The sequence below is a fragment of the Myotis davidii genome, unplaced genomic scaffold, assembly GCF_000327345.1.
Source record: "Myotis davidii unplaced genomic scaffold, ASM32734v1 scaffold415, whole genome shotgun sequence".
Classification (NCBI taxonomy): Eukaryota; Metazoa; Chordata; class Mammalia; order Chiroptera; family Vespertilionidae; genus Myotis; species Myotis davidii.
Window position 1 is genome coordinate 334,302 of NW_006287951.1, and position 19,846 is coordinate 354,147.

Genomic DNA, 19,846 nt, shown 5'->3' on the forward strand with positions numbered 1-19,846 from the left:
GGGGGCAGAGGGCGGCAGAAATAATACACAGAATTCGGGAGAGTAGTGGAATCAATGAATTGGAAGTCCTAGTAGAACCAGTGGTGGAGTAAGGAAATAAAAAAAACACTGACAAGAGAGGAGGCTGTAATCAGCAAAAATGAGGTGCATGGAAGTCAGTTTATAGAGAAGGTGCAGATTCTGAAGATGCCTGGATCTAGAGTATGACCATGAGAATAAGCATCTCAGGAAGGATTAGAAGACACGCTCACTGAAGAGAAGGTCAGAATGTGCTAGTCATCCTCTCAGCATTGGTCACTGCCATACCCTCATCCAGAGGTCTCAGATCATGGAACTCAATGTATAGCTTACTAACCATAAGTGAGTACCATCTCCCTTCCACAAATTTCAAGTTTGCATTGAAAGAAATTTTCACTACAAATAATAATAATTACACAATCAGATGAGCCTCATTTCAGCATTTATTTTATGTTTTAATAATATATACTTTTATTGATTTCTGAGAGGAATAGAGAGGGAGAGAATGAAAGAACATCAGTGATGAGAGATAAGCATTGATCGGCGGCCTGCTGCATATCCAACACTGGGGATCAAGCCTTGACCTCCTGGTTCATAAGTTGACACTCAACCACTGAGACACACTGGCTGGGCAGTTTTCTTTCTTTTATTGTATTTCTGCCTAAATCACAAACTCAAATCCATGATTCTATATAAACTAATTATTGCTACAAAATAATATATACACTTTATAATATTATTATATTGTGTTAAAGTCTAGTTTATATTTTACTTTTAAGTAGTATCCCATTAAAAGATCAAAACATTAATCACTTCTCGGCCTTTTGGCTAAGATCAAGTGTAAAAGATCAAAACATTAAATAAATATATTAACCTGAAATATGAAAAAATAATCTAGTGGTAGACAAAATAAGAAATGAGAGAAAAATCAAATAGGGATTATTTATTTAATTAGAAATATATTAATTTCAGATAAAAACAATGTTCCTTTGCAAAATTCACATAAGATTAGTATCCAAACTGTACTAAAAGCATTTTTCCTTACAGATTTGAACTCTAGTATTTTATAGGCATATTGATGACATTCATGAAAAAATACATTCCTGGAGCATATGTATCTTCATGCCACACTAAGCTTAAAAAGCATCTAGTCTCAATGTGGATCAGCATCATCATTTTGCCCCTGGGGCTATTGGAGCTATGGGAAAGGCAACACTTCCCCCAAGTATTTGGAAAATCTACAAATTCCAACCCCATAGCTATGCTTTGGCATCACCATTTCTACCTTTCCCCTGCCATGGCCCTCTGTAATAGTCACACGAAACCTCTGATGCCTAAATGAGACCACTGGTGTCAATCCCAAAAGGAATCTTGGGATGCTGTGCTGTTGTTGTTGTCAATACCCATTGGTGGGTATGGCAGTGATGGCTAATTCTTGCCAACATGTTTTAGGTCAGCCCAGGCAGGAGGTTTCTTAACCCCCAAATTTGTGATATGGTTACTTTCATGAGCTTCAGGGAAATACTCTACATCCTTGGAGTACTACAGTAATATTTTAAATTAAGCAATTATTTTAGGTTTTTGCTTTGGAATATAAAAGGGCTGAGCCAGAGATATTTTGGGATAACAGACGTATCTCTACTCCCATGCATCCTTATGCTTAGTAACAGATAAAAATGTTCTTAAACTCTCTTTCCCCTTAGGAGCAGTATATTTTGCTAAGAGCTTACTTAGTTACTCATGTACCAAATTATCTATAAAAAATAAAAGTATAATATGCTAATTAGATGAGACATCCTTCAGGATGAAGCTGGGGCTGCAAGGGAAGCCTGGGTCACAGGTGCCAGAGGGAAGCTGGTGCCAGCAACCAGGGGAAGGAAGGCCTACTCCTGCACGAATTTCGTGCATCAAGCCTCAAGTATGTAATAAAATTACACCAAAGGCCTTCCATATATGCTTAGGCTTATGGGTCCTAGGAAAAGCATTAGACTAAAGTTGAGAATTCTGTTTTATACACTTAAGTATCTGACAAACTGTGTCTAGGGTATGTACAGTGGGGCCTTGACTTACGAGTTTAATTCGTTCCATGATGGAGCTCGTAACTCAAATTACTCATATGTCAAATCAATTGTGAACAAGTGAGACACGTGATGCTGGGCTGATGTTGTGGCATTCACTGTGACGTTTGCTGCGCCAACTAGCGGTGGGGTATCGGAAGCTGGCTCGTAACCCGAAATTTAGCTTGCAGCTCAAAGCAAAAAATCGGCCAAGAGACGGCTCGTATCTCAAAAAACTCACTAGTCGGGACACTCGTAAGGCAAGGCCCCACTCTATATGTATTTGTTTTCTTACATTTTTCATATATTTAAAAATATTTCTGTAATTAGATTTTTTCCATAACACACATTTGCAGTGTTCTCAACAGTACAGAACTGAAGATAGGGCAGGTTGTATTGGTCATGAAAAACGAACACTGACACCTGATCCTCAATATTTTTAAGAAGTCTAAATATATCCAAGGGCTGCCTTATTAACAATAGAACATTCTCTAGGTTTTCCCTTATTATATTCAATTTGACCAAGGGCAACAATTACTTAAAATACCAGGCCCTAAAAGCACTACTGTTCTCTACAGAAATCTTCACAAAGAGATCACCCTAAACAGAACAACCAAATACCTAAGAATCTGTGAAGCATGAGATGTACACAGTCCATTTACACTCAAGAGGAATAAGATAGCACAAATGTGATTTTAATAAAAGACTTAGGGAGATATTTCCAAAATTCTGAGGCTTGACCCACGCATCAATCAGGTTACTTACCAGATATCTCCTCTAGGCACTGCTTAGCTGTCTTGCTGTATGATAAATCCATCTTAGTAGGACTGGTACAGGAGTCAGCAGATGATAAAGAAGTACCTTCATTTTCTGAATGTGCTCTGAAATTAACCAAGAAGACAGAAACAAATAGCAATTGCTGTTGCCAGGACTCATTCAAGTTCTTTATTATAAGAAGTCGACATATAAAAGTTTCCTATAGAGGTAAGAAAGCCTTTATGACTGGGGCATTCCAAAGCTGTCTGAATATAGGAGAATTTCCCTGCCCCTCCCTACTGACTTCTGAAGTCTACTGTATTCTATTCCACTTGGGCTTGTTTCTTGTGGGCCTCTGTGCCTTCCTTAGCCTGCTGTCTATAAAGGAAGGGGGGAAAGTCCTCTGAAGTTTTCTAGGATTTTTATTACTCGCTGAATAAGTTCAAATGGAGAGTATGTAATGAGATTAGAGACCCCAGAGAAAGCTTACTGGCTGCCGGCCAAGAAGCCTGGAGCCTTGGTGCCTTGGCGCACTGGCTGGGAGCCAGGGCTGGCTTAGAGTCATGCAGGCTCAGTATTCGCCGACTGATCTCACAGAAGCTGAGTCACATTAAGTGGTTCCCCGAGATGGCTGTCTAAGCCCAGTGCCAGCAATTCTTATCAGAACAAGACCCACGGCTGTCACAGGAGCCTGAGTGCTCGTGACCACGCTGGTTACACACATTCACAGTATCTCCCTCTAGGAAAATCCGTATGGAGCAAAGGATATTCAGAATGTATTTTGGGAGAAGAGTTTTTGCTTTGCTCAAAAAAAAAAGAAAGGAAAGAAAAAGAAAAAAAAATCCTAAAGAGTATTCCCCAGGAGCTGACTGTGGCTATCTTCCCCTGTATATGAGACCTAGGACTCAATTCCATTGGCTGAGTCCTACATCCCCTGCCTGAGACGCTCCTTTATAAAAAGGATTCATGCTTTTGACAGCTGGGTCATGTCTTAGAAGCCATTGTTTTATTTTATTTTTAATGTGGCAGTGCATAGTGGCTGATTCACCCTTTAATGTGATTTTGGTTTAAGTCACAAGATATTATCTGATTTACCCTGTTTTTAACTTCTTTAGTGTATTTTCGAAGGTATTCCCTATATGAGTTACCAACATTAGTGATGAAGAACATGGAAAAGGTAGACTTCAAATAATTACAAAAAGGATGTAGAAGTCATCTTTGATTTGTATATACATCTAAATGGGCCCTGATCTCGGCTCTACACAGGTCACAGACAGTCATTTCACCAGCTTCTACCTCATTATTTGGAGTCAGGTTTTTTTGTGTGTTTTTTAAATATATTTTATTGATTTCTTACAGAGAAGAAGGGAGAGGGACAGAGAGTTAGAAATATCTATTAGAGAGATCGATCAGCTGCCTCCTGCATACCCCCCACTGGGGATGTGCCTGCAATCAAGGTAAATGCCCTTGACCGGAATCGAACCTGGGACCCTTGAGTCCACAGGCCGAAGCTCAATCCACTGAGCCAAACCGGTTCGGCTGGAGTCAGGTTTTAACTCCGCTATCTAGATGGACACTCATTGCTAACTGGTTAAGATGTGAAACTTATACACATGATCAAAGAGGTTCAGTTAGCTATCTGAACATTCCCAGCAGGTCTTCTGTTTGGGGTGTGCTTCATTCCAGTAAGATAAAAGGTGTGGGGATTGATTAATGAAACAATTTATGAAGACTTCAGAATCAATGGTATTCTCTAATCATAAGGTGCACTTTGACATATTGCAGTGGTATCATTCACTGCTCTCACATAAACTGACACTGTAATTCCCTCATATTTGCTAGAAAAGAAAAGTGAGCATCATGATGGTCCTTCAAAATATTCAGCAGAGGCAAGCATGCACACACTACCTTACTGCACATTTACGAGATGGCCGGCATGTTACGAGTACCGATTGCAACCATAAGATGTAGCATTGCGACAATTCCATTTAATTTAGTTAGAGTTCAAATAAGCCAGGCCCTTTGGGCTAGTGTCTGTTACTGAGTTGTAGTGGTTAAAGTCTAGACTTCACCAATGATTAATACAAAAGCTGTTTCCTGTTTATTTCCTGTGTATTTACTATGTGCCAAGTACTATGCATAGTGTTTTACTGATGGCCTGTCACTCAAACTTCACAACCATCCTGCTGCTATGGTTAAATGATTTCCCCCCCAAATTCATATGCTGAGACCTAATGTAATGGTATTTGGAGGTGCAGCCTTTGGGGTGTGCTGAGGTCATGCGAGTGGAGCCCTCATGAGTGGGATTAGTTCCCTTATAAAACAGGCAATCAGAGGGCTCCCTGTCCCTTCTGCCAGGTGAGAAGGACGTCACAGTGAGCCAGGAAGCAAGGCCTTCACCAGACACCAAATTTGCCAGCACATGATCCTGGACTTCCCCAGCCTCCAGAAAGTGAGAAATAAATGTTTGTTGTTTAAGCCAATCAGGATATAGAATCTTTGTTACAGTAGCCAGAATGTATTAAGATACCTGCAATGTATGTGCCATGGATAAATTAAGGTCTCTAGAAGTTTAACGTTTTGCCCTACATGAGAAGCTGGTAGATACATAAGCTATACTTAAACCTATAAATACCATTCTGTTAACCACTACCCTACAATTGAACTCCTTCCAAATGCTTCTGGACACTGAGTATTTTATTACATGTCAGGTTCCCTTAGCTGAGAGTTAGCTCAGTCACGAAGTTAATAACAGACAATATTTGAATGTGACAATATCTACTAGTCTATACTAAATTTTAATCTTTATAACTTAAGTTTTACTGGTAAGAGAAAGAAACTATTAGTTAATATGCCATTTAAAGGAACTCAGCAGTAAATCCCAGATACTATCAATCTTCAAATTTTATATATATGGATTTATATATTGATTTATATTTTAAAAAATCTCCCTGTGGCTTTGTCTTGATATGATTATAGTCATAAATGTTGGTACAATAGAACTAGTTTAAGTCAACAATATTAATGAATGGGCTTATAGCTCCTGCTCCACAAACCTAACAAAATGGAATGAAAAGCAAATATCTTTCTAGAACCAGCAATAGGTATGCTTTCTTCTCTCCTTCCTGGTGGAAGGAAGACAGATGACAGTCAGGGCCCAGGCCAGATATGATATTTATATACTAGAGGCCCGATGCATGAAATTCATGCAAGGGGCACGGCCCTTGCAGCCGCAGTGGCTGCCTCAGCCCTCACAGCCCTGGTTTCATCCAGAAGGTTGATCGGAAGGTCATTTGGCTGTCTGGTCTAATTAGCATATTACTATTTTATTATTGTAGATAATAATAGATAATGAGATAAATCCTATATAATAAAAGCCTAATATGCTAAGTGTCCCATCGTCTGGTCGGCCATTCAACCAATCAAACTGTAATATGCTAATGATATGTTAAGGCCACTCAACCTCTCACTATGATGTGCACTGACCATCAGGGGGCCGACAGTCTACTGGTAGACCAGTCACTATGATGTGCCCTGACCACCAGGGGGCAGATGCTCCAACCGGTAGGTTAGCTTGCTGCTGGGGTCTGGCTAATGGGGACTGAGTGAGATGGGCTGGACACGCCCTGGAACCCTCCTATGGTCCTTCCCTGGCAGGCCAACCTCCAGTATCCTTCCCGCCCTGGATCCCTCCCACAGTCCTCCCCAGCCTGATTGTGCACCAGTAGGGTCCCTCAGCCTGGCTTGCGCCCTCTTGCAATCCAGGACCCCTCTGGGGATGTCAGAGAGCCAGTTTCAGTCCAATCCCACAGGCCAGGCCAAGGGACCCCACTGGTGCATGAATTCATGCACCAGGCCTCTAGTAATGATATAAAGAAGTGTGTGTGTGTGTGTGTGTGTGTGTGTGTGTGTGTGTGTACATACATATTATTTATCCATTTAGAAAAAGTGAGGAGCAGTGAGGTCTTGGTTTCTGTACAAAAAAAATCAGGACTCCTTAGATAAAAGCTGAGGTCTGCACCCTCTCCACTCTGGGACCCTTCGGGGGATGTCTGACTGCCGGTTTAAGCCCGATTCCTGCGAGATTGGGCCTAAACTGGCAATCGAACATTCCTCTCACAATTCGGGACCATTGGTTCCTAACTGTTCACCTACCTGCCTGCCTGATTGCCCCTAACCACCTCTGCCTCAGCTGCTGCACCTGGGACCTGGGCTTCCCTCCCTCTGGCTGGCTGCAGGCACCTGGGACCCTGGCCAGCTTTGCCTGGGGCCTGCCAGGCAGCTGGCAGACTCCAGCTTTGTCAGGAAGGACGTGCGGAATGATGTCTGGTCTATCTGGTCTAATTAGCATATTATCCTTTTATTAGTATAGATCATTTGTCATCCACTGGAGTAAATTATTAATTCAGGCAAGAAACCTCAATGGATGCTAAATAAGGGTAAAAGTAGATTAAATAATAGAATTTTTACACACAGTCTCAAAATACTTAGTAAATAAAAATGGTATAAAATAACTCTAGAGTAGAAAACCATGGCAGACATTCTCTTAAGTGATCAATTTGATACCACCAAAATGGAAAGTATCAATACTGTATGAAACCTAATAGAAAAAACACTGAATTATTTCCATCCAGATAAATCAAATACATATATATATATATAATATGGGTCGAATCATGAGGAACTATCAGATAAACCTAAATTAAAAAAACATTCTAGCAAGAAACTACTGAAGAACCATTCCAGAATGAGGGATATTAGGAAGATATGACAACTGGGTGTGAGGACTTAAGTGTGTATGGGAGTTCTTTGTATTATTCTTGCAAAGTTCCTGTAAGTTAAAATTTTTTCCCCAAGAAAAAGCAAAATGCAGAAAGAAGAAACAAACGGCAATGGCATGATTAGGCGATCTGGCAGTGAACCTTGTAAGCCAAGTGCAGAAGGGCCCTTAATGAAGTTCCCCTGCTGAGACTGCCAACTCCCAGCAGTGCTACACAACAGGCCCTCTTCTAGACGTGTCTCTGTTGTCCAGCCTAAAAAATATTGCTGTGCGAAGGCGTTTAAACTGCTGTCTGATGCACAGATATACATCCAACCTAGCAAATTTAAGCTTTTAAAGCAAGCCTTCAATAAGCTTTTTGTGCTGATGACCAATTATGCCCAGTTCCCATAAAACCACAATTGCAGCATAATCGGCAAAAGTAGCTTCGGGGCTTACAAAAGCTCTCTCTGCATGGTTACATGCTCTACATTTTAATCTCTGTAAACTCACAGATCCTCCTACTCAATCTATTGGTTCTATAAATAAGCCAAACTTACAACCACATGGGTATTTTCAAATCTAATATGTTGCATTCTTTGTCTTTTAGAAGAAGGTATAATGTCAATTTCTCATTGTCACTTTCAGGCAAATTTGAAATCTCACAAAAACTTGTTACAACAAAAACCTCTTTTGAGAACACATGAAGCTATATATAAGAAACATTATATATTTATAAAAAACACTCACCTATAAATTCAGACTTTCTTGACCTAAATTTACAAATCGAATGTGTACAAAAGGTCTCTGCTTATTGTTATGCCCAGATTTCAAGATCCCCAATAGACCAACAGGGAGCCAGCCGAGTCCGATGCAAAAGCAGAGAGTCTTTATTATTATTACAGCCCGGGGTCTGGCTCCCAGCCTCTACCGACACAACAGCGAGACGAAAGTGCCAGCCCCGTGGGAAAAAAGGGGTTTTAATAGGAGGGTGGAGTGAGGGGAGGAGAGATGACTGTGGGCCCCGCTGATTGGCCAGGTGCAAGTCGGTGTCCTGTTACACAGGATGTGGTCATATCTATGGTGCGCACGTCCCTTGATTGTCATTGGTTAGTTTAAAGAAATCCTGGGCATGGCTAGCAGAGGCTTGGGCTTCTGGGAAGAAGCCTTGCCGAGCACATGGCTGCTAGGGTAAGATGGAGGGCATAGTCCTCGCCCTTTCACTTATGTTTAATGAATGCATTTAAAAAGCAAGGTGATTTTCTTCTCTCTATAACATTGCCTTGCCTCATCTAAGGATTGGGCTTCTCTTTTCTTTTGCAAATTACCCTCACCCCTGGTTCTGCTCCCTTTGACTAACAATGGTTCTCAACCTTCCGAATGCCGTGACCCTTTAATACAGTTCCTCATGTTGTGGTGACCCCCAACCATAAAATTATTTTTATTGCTACTTCATAACTGTAATTTTGCTACTGTTATGAATCATAATGTAAATATCTGATATGCAGGATGTATTTAGGCGACCCCTGTGAAAGGGTCGTTTGACCCCCAAAGGGGTCGCGACCCACAGGTTGAGAACTGCTGCTTTAGGAGTTTGCTTTCTGTCCAATGCATTATTTTCTTGGCATTTACTACAAATGGTCAGAAAATAAAGACAAAGAATGTAGAGCTAAAAATAGATGAGTTCTCAATCTTGTTCATGGCTAGTTTGAAATTTTGTTAGGAGCTGCTAAAAAGACTGATGATTAGGAATAATGTACAGGTCTCTCTTTTCTTCTGAATTTTACTAATTCACTATGTTACTGCATATATCTTTGCAAGCACAAAGAATGTAGCTCTAAAGTAATGAATGAAACGCAATGGAAGAAAAATGACTCGTGGAAATAACGTAGGTATTTTGTGGAAGGTCTGAAGAAGGTAGGATAATTTTTGAACTGCAGGCAAGAAAAACAAAGTTTAAAAATACAATATAAAGGGTAGACACCAAGAAATAGGAGGAACAGTTAAAAATAGGCTTTTTTGCCCCATTTTAACTATGTTCTTCTCCTTCCTCTTTATTTACTTCCTATAAATGGGACTTTAATTCAACTCTTAAGAAAGAAACCTCCAAAAGTTGGTAACTTTCTCCTTCCTCTAGCCGTTCGGTGTGGTTTATACTACCTTGACCTCTCCCAGTTATAATCCATTTTACAGGTTGAAGACATAGTACTTTCCTCACCGTGCTTCATACACATATTAACACACACAGAGATGCATGCATACTGAGAGGGCCAGATTATGCAGCTCTTTATAGGTCTTTGTAACACATTTGAGTTTCATATTTTAAGAGTTATAGACATCCAATAGATGGTCTCTACTGAAAATGACATCTACAAGTAATACTTTTATGTATGAAGAATGATATTGGAAAGGTCTACAGGGGAAGTTGGAAGAGTCATTGGGAACTAGGTGAGCATTGGTAGTGACAATCTTGGACCAGGGGAAAGGGAGGTGGAAAGACAAAGAAATGTTGATATTTTGAAGGAAGAGTAGAAGGTGAGAATTTTAAGAAAGAAACTTTTAATTCAATGAAAATTCTCACCTTTGACCTTAGTTATATCTACTCATTAAATGGTTAAAGATATACCAAATTCAAAACTACTTTTACTACATTTTAGTGATAAATGAGTTATAAAAATTTAATATAGAATATCCTTGCATTGCATAGGAAGTAGGACTAAAAAGATATCCATTAACTCCTAGAACCCAGCATTATATTTTTAGGATTCTGAACATTCAATTTGCAAGAATATATTAGGAGGAGTATATTAGAGTCCCAGAAGAAATAATTAATGACCTAGCATGACCTAGAAGTTGGCCGAGAAAAGGGAAAAAAAAAATCTGCATCAGCCATCAAACTTTTCCTTTTTTTTAAGGTTATTTATTTTTAAAAATATATGCCTGGGAAGGGGTGGGGACTGGGTGGAGAAGGGCAAAGTGGGGGAAATAGGGGACATCTATAATACTGTCAATAATATATATATAACTAAAAAAACCCCACACCATTATTTCCATCACTTGATTTTTTACAGAGAGGCAGGGAGAGGGATAGAAAGTTAGAAACATCCATGAGAGAAACATCGATCAGCTGCCTCTTGCACACCCCCTACTGGGGATGTGCCCACAACCAAGGTACATGCCCTTGACTGGAATCGAACCTGGGACCCTTGAGTCCACAGGCTGGCGCTCTATCCACTGAGCCAAACCAGTTAGGGCTGCCTAAAAAACATATATAATACTTTTGGGTGATTATATATTTCCCATTATAAAGGAATTACTAGAGGCCCAGTGCATGAAAATTCATGCACTGGAGGGGGGGGTCCCTCAACCCGCCTGCCCCCTCTCACAGTCTGGGAGCCCTCAGGGGCGGGAGGCAACGCAGCAATCAGGGGGAGGTGTCGCCCCATCACACCCTGCTGTTGCCACTGCCAGCAGTGCAAGCTTCAGCCGGCCCTGGTTACCTGAGTCTCAGGCAGCCCTAGGTAGCTGGGCAGCCTCCATCTGAGGCTTGCCTGCACCTCAGGCTGGCCCTGGGCAGCTGGGCAACTGGGCAGCTGCCATCCGAGGCTGGGGGATGAGGGTACTGGGGGACTCTGGAGGCAGGTGCCCCAGCAGGGCTGAGGGGACTGGGCGCTGCCATCTTGTGGCTGTGGGCGCAGCCACCTTTGAGGGCATGGTAGTCAATTAGCATATTCCCTCATTATCGGCTGTGGGCACTGCCATCTTTTAGGGTGGGTCAGTCAATTAGCATATTCCCTCCTTTTTGGCTGTGGGCGCCACCATCTTTGCGATTAGCATATTTCCTCTTTATTAGATAGGATGTTTGTTTGTTTTTTTCTCTCTCTTTATTGATTAAGGTATTACATATAATTTTAAAAAATCTACCATTGACATTTTCCCAGCCAGAATTTTCCCCGTAACAATACCTCTTACTTTTATAATGCAGAAAGAACTGATCAGCAAAGGAGGGCATGCTGTAGACTCAGGCAGATTTGGGTTCATAGGTAAACTCCTAGTAGCCCTGTGACTTTAAGAGATTATCACTAATCTGACTTGAAATCTGTTTCTTCACCTCTATAGAGTGGGAATAACATTCCATTCTCATGGTTTCTGATAAAGTACAAATAAGAAAATGCTCATAAAATGCACAAAGGTTTGCCCTAGCCAGTTTGGCTCAGTGGATAGAGCATCGGCCTGTGAACTGAAAGGTCCCAGGTTCGATTCCGGTCAAGGGCACATGCCCGGGTTGCGGGTACAATCCCCAGTAGGAGACTTGCAGGAGGCAGCCGATCCATGATTCTCTCTTATCATGGGTGTTTCTCTCTCTCTCTCCCTCTTCCTTCCTCTCTGAAATCAATAAAAATATATTTTAAAAAAATAAAAATAAATAAAATGCACAAAAATTTTGTAACAGAGACTTACATTAAGTAAGCACTCAGAAAGTGAGCATCTATACGAATAAAGAGGGTAACATGCTAATTAGACCAGACATCTTCCAAAGTTAGAGGAAATCAGGTAGGTATGCAGAGTGGTTAGGGTGATCAGGCAGGCAGGCAGGTGAGCAGTTAGGAGCCAGTGGTCCTGGATTGCGAGGGGGGTGTCCAACTGCTGGATCGGGCTTAAACCGGCAGTCAGACATCCACCAAAGGGTCCCAGATTGGAGAGGGTACAGGATGGACTGAGGGACCCCCACCCCCATGCACAAATTTCGTGCCCTGGGCCTCTAGACTATATATATATATAAGCCTAAGCAACCAAACAACTGTGAGCAGATGCTCAATGCACAGGCATGGGAACATGGAACAGACTGATGAATCTCAAAGGGAAGAGGGGAGGGGGAAGGGTGGGAAGAGATTGACCAAAGATCTCTATGCATACTAGAGGCCTGGTGCATGAATTCGTGCACCAGTGGGGTCCCACGGACTGGTCTGTGGGGATTGGGCCAAAACTGGCAGTCTGACATCCCCCGAGGGGTCCTGGATTGTGAGAGGGCGAATCTGTGCACGGGGTCCCTAGTATCATTATAAAACAGTAAATGATTATTATTTATCAAATGATTTTCAATTCCAAAGTCTGTCAGGGATTTTGCAGGAATGTCTTTTAATGGGGTTGGAGCAGTCAGAATTGAAAGAATATCAGGGGCTACATAATCCAAATGACATATTTTATTTTTAAGGGAAAATAGATCATTATACAGTGGAACCTCGGTTCTCCAACTTAATTCGTTCTGGAAGGGTGTTTGATAAGCAATTTTTTTGAAAACAGAATCATTTTTTTCCACTAGAAATAATGTAAATTGAATTAATCTGTGTCAGACTCCCAAATGATTCTCTATTTTAAACTTTCTATGTACAGTACACGTCTAATGTATGGTTTAATCTATAAATACACTCTTATTTTCTTAAATTATTTGAACAACCCCCTACTAGCCTTAAGGGAATCACTTTCAGCACTTGTTCCAGGGGTTTTTTTCAGGAAGTCGTTATGCAGCATCTTCGCTTGTTCATATATCACTGCCTCTGAAATGCAGTCACTGGCTAACTAACTGCTTTTCCTTTATCCAAATCAACAACAGATTTTCTGCCTCATCAATTGCCTGGGATCATTACTTTTTTCACACCCTTAGCAACATTAGCACTCTGGATGGCCTCTTTATGTTTTAAAATGGTGCTAATTGTCCATCTCACCAGCAACAAAAGTATTTCTCCTTTGTTTGTTGCCTGAGAGACTTTTGGTTCAATAATCAACAGAAACACTTTTTCTGTGAACAACTTGATGAAGAACAGAATGGTTCCAGATGGGAGATGTTCGAGAAATGAGGTTTGCCTGTAATTATTTACTTTACTGAAAAACCCATACATTTAATACATTTAATAAACTGTAAACTATATAACCATGACTCTGTCTGAACTGTAGCAGATGCCACTTCCTGTTCAGAAAATTTCTTTCCTGCTACTGAACTGCCGACCTGAGAAAAGGGCTGACATTTTTCCTCCCAAAGCTCTTTCCTCTGAAGGGACAGGGAATAAAAATAGAAACACGTCAGTGACTGACATATTTCTAATCGATTAAAACAAACCTCGGAGCAATAGGCAAATGTGCTATTTTTATAACTGTAGAGTAGAACACACATTTTAAAATATAACATATGATATAAATTTCATACACACACAATAAAATAAATAGAATGCATTGTTTTTAAAAAAATAAAGTATAAATATAATAAATATAGGGTATCCCCAAAAATGTACATATACACTTTGAATAATTATAGAGGCAGTGTTTATTAAAATATATCTCATTTTCAAAATTGAGCTATCAGCTGTTAAAGTGTGTATATATTTTGGGGGGATACCTTGAATATAGGCCATTATTCTTTGCCTAGAAAGCCATGCCTAGGTGTGGGAAATTAATATAAATTCTATGTTGGGAAAACAATGCCTTATAAAGAATATATACTGAACATTTACAATGTGCCGGGATATATAGGAAACATTTTATATACGTTATCCCTGCTATTTTCCCCAACCCAATGAGGCAGATACTATTGTTCCTACTTGACAGCTGAAGAAAAAGAGACAGATTTAAGTAACTGTCCAAAGTCATACAGCTGGTCAGAGGCAAAACTGGGCACTCAAACTACCTTTGTCTGATTCCAGAGCCTGTCCCTTTATGGTATACTCTCTCACAGTGAAAACAAAAATATCTGTAAACTCTATAAAACTTAGAACTGTTTTCAAAGACTAATCATAAAAAAATAAGTCTTATTAGCAGCAGCAATAGCAATAGAGAAAGTCATGCACCTGCCCTCTGGTTTGCTTCTGGCAACAAATTGGTTAACTTTTGAAGACCTCAAGTTCTGGAGGAGAGGGGATGGGAGGGGAGCATTAGAGCATAGTGAAGGTTTTATCTTGAAAAATTAAATTCTGGGTCTCTATCTTCAGAATGTAACACTGCTCCAAAAGGACTATGTAAGACATGACTCCAGCAACCTTTCTTATTGCACTGAGTGCACCGACCTGCAGATGTTTCCAGCTGTGGATGAATGGAGGCCAGCTTACCTGTAAATGAACGGAGCCACCGTGGCGGTGTTCGGGTGGCTGTGCTGCTGCTGTTGAGGGAGCTGGACAGCACCATTTCCCGTGGTCTGCCCACTGCCCTGTGCCACTGGCCCAACACAGGAACCAGAGGGAGAAGCGTGGCCGGCCTCCCTTCCTTCCAGAGGAGCAGGGCAATTGGATGTGCTTGCTTTCTCGGTGATGACGGGCTTAGGTAAGGACTGGGAAGGGCTTCCCTTGGTAGTCCTGAATTTTTCAGACTCCTTGTTGGCTGTGCTGCCCGGTGAAATGGTCTGTTTTGCTGTTGGCACCTTGGAGCCCGGTTTTGGAATCCCACTGGAGGACGGGATTAAGCTTTCCTTCTTGGTGGCTGTCGTCTTGCTGCCCTTTGGGATCAAACTTGCAATTTTAGAAGTCTTTTTCGGAGCCGTCTCCGTCACCTGGTCCTTCTCATCCTTGACTGCTTTTTCAGCGCAAACTTTATTTTTGTCCCTGTTCTTGTCCTCCTTTTCCTTTGGCTGGAGCAAAGACTTTTTATTGCTGAGATTTTTGCTGCCAGCTTTTGGAGGGGCTAATTTAGGGGACGCTTTGGGGCTGCTATTGGTTGAGCCACCGCTATTCAGACCACAGCTGAAACCTTCCATTTCACCAGATTCAGAAAAGACATCGTCATCCTTCCCACCATCACTGGGTCCTGAACTGGGAGCCTGCGGGGGACGCAAAGCAGTCCTGGCATTGACCAGCTTGAATTTTTCTAGCATGGATTTCTGTCCCGAGGGAGCTGTTTTGACCCCGTCAGAGCCAGGGGGCTTCAGTCTGTCTGTCGGTGGGGTGGGAGAGGTGGCTGGGCTGGACTGCTTTACCGTCAGCATGGTGGAGGTGGCACTGTGCTTGACATTCATGGACTTGCTGCGCCAGGGCTTGGCACTCGGAGAAGGGATGGCGGAGGCAGGGGGCTGCCCAGCAGTGGTGGGGGGCTGCATGTTCCCATTTATACCTGAAGATGGTTGAGGTCCTTTGGAGGAATCTGGACAAGAGAAGTAGTACAGAAAAGGATGATTAGATTTGGCCACTTATACCATACCACTGCATAATCCTAACTGCAGACACATAGAAGTATTTCTTCTGAAACTGAAGACAGACATGCCCTGTGGCATCAGGCACTTTTGTGATGTGGTTGTTTTGCTTTATTTTAGGTTCTAAAACTACTTTGACCCAAATGGACTTTGCTAGGCAGTAATATCTAAAGATGAATAAAACACTATTCCTCCTAAGCAATTCTGCATGTTTTTTTTTTAAATTATTGATGTAGCTCATAGCAGTAAACTGATATTCCATTTAGCCTTATAAAAATATGCCATATAGTGAATATTTAGAAATTGCTAAACCTATAGGTAGCCTACCTTATTATTATCTGATTAAATATGCTTATGAATCATGATTTAGCTTTTTGTTAATATTGTATATTTTTATTTGTATAAAAAGCCTTTAAATGGGTCAAATAATCTTAAATGGGTCAAATAATCTACTAAGACATATAAAAATGCATACATCCTATATAATAAAAGCCTAATATGCTGTGTCCATTCAACCAGTTGGCTGTCCAACCAATCAAAGTGGAATATGCTAATAATATGCTAATAATATGCTAAGGCCACTCAACTGCTCACCATGACGTGCACTAACCACCAGGGGGCAGATTCTCCGACCAGTAGGTTAGCTTGCTGCTGGGGTGTGGCTGATCATGACTGAGCGAGACAGGCCAAACATGCCCTGGAGTCCTCCCACAGTCCCTCCCCGACTAGCCAACTTCCCATGTCTCTCCCCGCCCTGATCGTGCACCAGTGAGGTCCCTTGGCCTGGCTGGCAATATTCATATCTGACAAAATGGACTTCAAAATGAAGGCCATCACAAAAGACAATAAAGATCACTACATAATACTAAAGGGATTGATCCAACAAGAGGATATAACCTTGGTAAACATATATGCACCCAATATAGGAGTACCTAAATATATTTTAAAAAAAACTTCTGGAGGACGTTATAGGAGAGATCAACAATATAGTCATAGTAGTGGACTTTAATATCCTGCCGATTTCCCTGGATAGATCTTCCAGAGAAAAAAATTAACAAGGAAACAGAGACTCTAAATGACACACTGGATCAGATGTATTTGACATTTATAGAACATTTCACCCCAAAGCATCAGAATATACATTCTTCTCAAGTGCACATGGGTCTTTCTCAAAGATTGATCACATGTTAGGACAAAACAAGTCTCTACAAGTTCAAGAAGATGTAAATCTTATCAAGCATCTTCTCAGATCACAATGGAATGAAATTAGAAATAAACTACAGTAAAAACACCCCAAAATATTCAAATACATGGAGGCTAAATAGCATGTTATTAAACATTGAATGGGTTACAGAGATCAAGAAATAAATAAAAAAAATTCTAGAAACAAATGAAAATGAACACAGAACTACCCAAAACATATGGGACACAGTGAAAGCAGTCTAGAGGGAAATTCATAGCACTATGGGCCTACAAAAATACAAGAAAAATTAATAATAAACTATATAACCCTACAACTTAAAGAATTAGAAAAAGAACAAGAAAAGCCTAGCATAAGTAGAAGAAAGGAAATAATACAAATTAGAGCAGAAATAAATGACATAGAGATTAAAAACAACACACACACAATACAAAAGGTCAATGAAACCAAGGGCTGGTTCTTTAAAAAGATAAATAAGATTGATTAACTGTTAGACAGACTCACTAAGAAACAAAGAGAGAGGACCCACATATACAAAAGCAGAAACAAAAGTTTTAATTAACACGCTCTTATTTAAACAACACCCTCATAACACACACAAAAAAAAACCCTGAAACACAAAGAGGTTAAACAACCTGGACAAAGTTATAAAATTCGTAAGGGATAAAACTGAGAACTGAACTCACCTTGGAATCCTAGTTAATTATATCAATGGCTATATTAAGCTATTTTGCAAATGTATGTGGATAAGTTTAATGGCTCATTAAATATGGTGATAACTTAACTATAGAAAATAGTGATTATCAAAGTCATGCCTTTAGTTGAATTATATCAAATGAACTTTCTTTCTCAATTGCCTTGATTCAACTGAAAACTAAGAACACCTCCAAACAGTGAATTTTCTTAATTTCATTGAATTGTGTACATGTTCATGACCTCACTGTTTTGCTGAGATTTGTCCAACATATATGGCTCTATTTTTCTATTATTTCCAGCAATATTGATCAATGCTATTCAGTTCCTACAATCTTTAGAATTTTAATCTATGCACACCATCTTTAAAATTTACTGAGTGGCTAGTCTATGCAAGACAGTCTAAGACACCACATAATCTAGTCAGAGGAAAGAAAACAGACTTATACATGATGAGAGGCATATATTAAATATTAAATGGCTAGAAAGGGGGAAAGAAAATGGACGGAATCAGAGTTGCACAAGGGGTGTACAATATTTAATAAAGTCAAGATAGATGAGCTAGGGTATTATGTAAGCATTCGAAGCAGGTGGAACTTTTATAGAATTATTTTAGGGAACTATGTGAAAATTTTGTTCTATTTACATTTAAAAATATATACATACATACATACATTGGGACACAGAGTTGTAGAGAAACATTGCCCTCCACCCCCAATCAAAGCATAGTACGCCGTGAATATTGTTAAGGGAAAGATAATGGCATCATATTGAATTCATCCTCACTTTCTTACATGGCTCTCAAATGTTATTTGTAATATATTTTATTCTATAATGAAAATAATGTTAATAATTACTACAAATATAATAATGCTAACTGGCATTTTATTGAAGGTTCTTTAACTGCATTATCTCACGTTAGTGTCCCAACAATCCCATGAGGTGGGAAGGGCTCCTATTTCTAATTCGTATTTGTGGAAACAAAGCTTTGAGAGCCTAAGGAACTCATTCACCACTAGTGAGGAGTTTGTGGGGAGCTCGGATTTGATCCCACATTGTGTGTCCCTAAAGCCCAAGCTCTATTACTGTCACAGAGGGGTTAACATAGAGGCTCACATAGGGGTGCTCAATCTGTACTGTGCACACGAATCACCAGAGACCTCACTAAACGCCCACCACGTGATTATGCAGGTCTGCAGAGGCTCTGAGATGCTACATTGCTAAGGAGCTTCCAGATGCCGCCAGTGCTCTTGGTCAATGGTTTAACAGACTCAGCAATGGTTTAACAGATTCAGAAATCCTGGCAATTGCTTGTATTATCAGTTTCAAAGGCTTGTTTCTTCTGGCAGTACCCAGACTGGCTAAATTTGCTAAATGTTCCATAGCTGTGTTGCATTAACTTTCTTCACTCTTTGAACATTCGAAACCTTTGCCAGTTCCACATTCACCTGGATGTTTGGCAATTTATGGCGAGGGATCACAGAAAACAAAAAGCCGCCCATCAGGTTTCCCTAATGTCCTTTATTTCATCATTTTAGTCACATATTTAGCATGCGTCATGCATGTTTATGCAACTGGATTAAGAAGTCAGGATAACTCCTACCCTGGCATATCTGGGAACTTTGGTGGCGATGCGAGGAGAGGGTGTAAAAAATAGTCAAGGTGCTTTTGAAATGTGCTGACATTAGCTAGATAGACTGCGATCAGTGCTCAAGTACAGAAGAGGAATTTCAATATCACTGCACTGAGCAGGGAGTCTGGGGGGACTACAAATTAGAACATCCACCATCATGGTCACAGCAACAGCTTTAAAATTATTCTCAGATGAGTACACACGTATAAGACACTTCTCTAAGCTCAACTGAAATCTGTCCCCAGCCTGTCTCTATATAGCAGCAATGAGGAGCTTCAAGTTTCATTAAGAGGGCAAATCATAAGCTGCTGTGCATCAGGAGGGCATTGGAATAATGAGTCTCTCTAGACTCCTCTCAGTGAAGATTGCATAACAACCCCAGCTGAAATGATAGCGTCTACAGCTCCTACAGAGTGGGTGTCACCACAAATTCTAGTCTCTGTGCCATTTATATAGTCAACTAGTAGCCCAGTGCACAAAAATTTGTGCACGCGGGGGGCGGGGGGGGATCTCTCAGTCCGGCCTGTGCCCTGTCACAGTCTGGGACCACTCGGGG

The 19,846-nt window shown here is 40.7% G+C and overlaps 1 protein-coding gene across 1 annotated transcript in view; it reads right to left on the reverse strand.

Annotated features, from left to right (window-relative positions):
- The window catches only part of NAV3 (neuron navigator 3), a 351,070-nt gene that overhangs the window by 177,574 nt on the left and 153,650 nt on the right, over positions 1 to 19,846 (reverse strand). Inside the window, 2 exon segments of the mRNA XM_015561356.1 lie at positions 2,841 to 2,956; positions 14,691 to 15,714. Of these exon segments, the coding sequence (XP_015416842.1) occupies positions 2,841 to 2,956; positions 14,691 to 15,714 (1,140 nt within the window).